Source organism: Trypanosoma equiperdum (genome assembly GCF_001457755.1).
Source record: "Trypanosoma equiperdum strain OVI genome assembly, contig: ctg_1174, whole genome shotgun sequence".
Classification (NCBI taxonomy): Eukaryota; Euglenozoa; class Kinetoplastea; order Trypanosomatida; family Trypanosomatidae; genus Trypanosoma; species Trypanosoma equiperdum.
The window spans coordinates 37,825-38,626 of NW_027123143.1; the positions used below are offsets into that span (position 1 = coordinate 37,825).

General features: G+C 55.1%; 1 protein-coding gene across 1 annotated transcript in view; it reads right to left on the bottom strand.

Moving 5' to 3' along the window:
• The window catches only part of TEOVI_000542000 (mitochondrial RNA binding complex 1 subunit), a gene marked incomplete at both ends in the record, with an annotated part of 969 nt that extends 204 nt beyond the window's left edge, over window positions 1-765 (bottom strand). The window contains one exon of the mRNA XM_067220521.1: window positions 1-765. Coding sequence (XP_067076622.1) covers window positions 1-765 — 765 coding nt within the window.
• Window positions 766-802: the final 37 nt, after the last annotated feature.

Sequence of the window (802 nt, forward strand, 5' to 3'; positions counted from 1 at the left end):
TCCCCTGTCCTCTCCTCCTCCTCCTCCTCTCCCTCTTCCTCCTCCTCCTCTCCCTCTTCCTCCTCCCCCTCTTCCTCCTCCAGCGCCATTCCGGCCCCTAAAACCGCCACCGCCACCATTCATGGGTCTCCCTCCCCTGCCGCGGCCTCCACGGCGTGTCAACCCAAGCATTTCTTGCATGGTTTCCCGCTGTCGTTCCCGTGCAGTGAGCTTCTGATACGCTAGTGGTGTAGCGGCAACGTATAGCACACCATCGGAAGGATTAGCCTTCACAACAAAAAGTTGTTTGCGTTGCTCCAAAAAGCTTTTGAGGCCGTTATGCTTCTCTGAAACGGCTTCTTGCACATCGGGTGAAAGCTGGGCGTTAAGGCTCTTTATCGTTATGGCTCCGTTCTGCGGAATGTGCTTGATAACGCTCATCAACACCTTGGTATCATCTCGCATAACTACTCGGGTACCCTCACTGAGCTCACCATCAAATGTTTGATTGATCAGTGCACGTCGCTGAGGCGCGTCTGTGGGAGGCTTCCCACTGCCACCACCGCCACCGCCGCCAAACCCGCGACCTCCGCTCCTGCCGTCTCCACGTCTGAAATTACCCCCTTCACGGCCGAAGGATCCTTGGGTTCGCATGGAAAGAAAGATTGGAAACGTAGCACCGACACACGGGGGACAAAAGTGTCTGTTGCTGACGAAACTCGGCCTAAAAGCAGCCAACCGCCGAATCAGCACGGGCAAATCAACGATACCAAATGCGGCAGACATCTCTCACGCGACCCGCTACTACCAAAAAAAAAAAAAA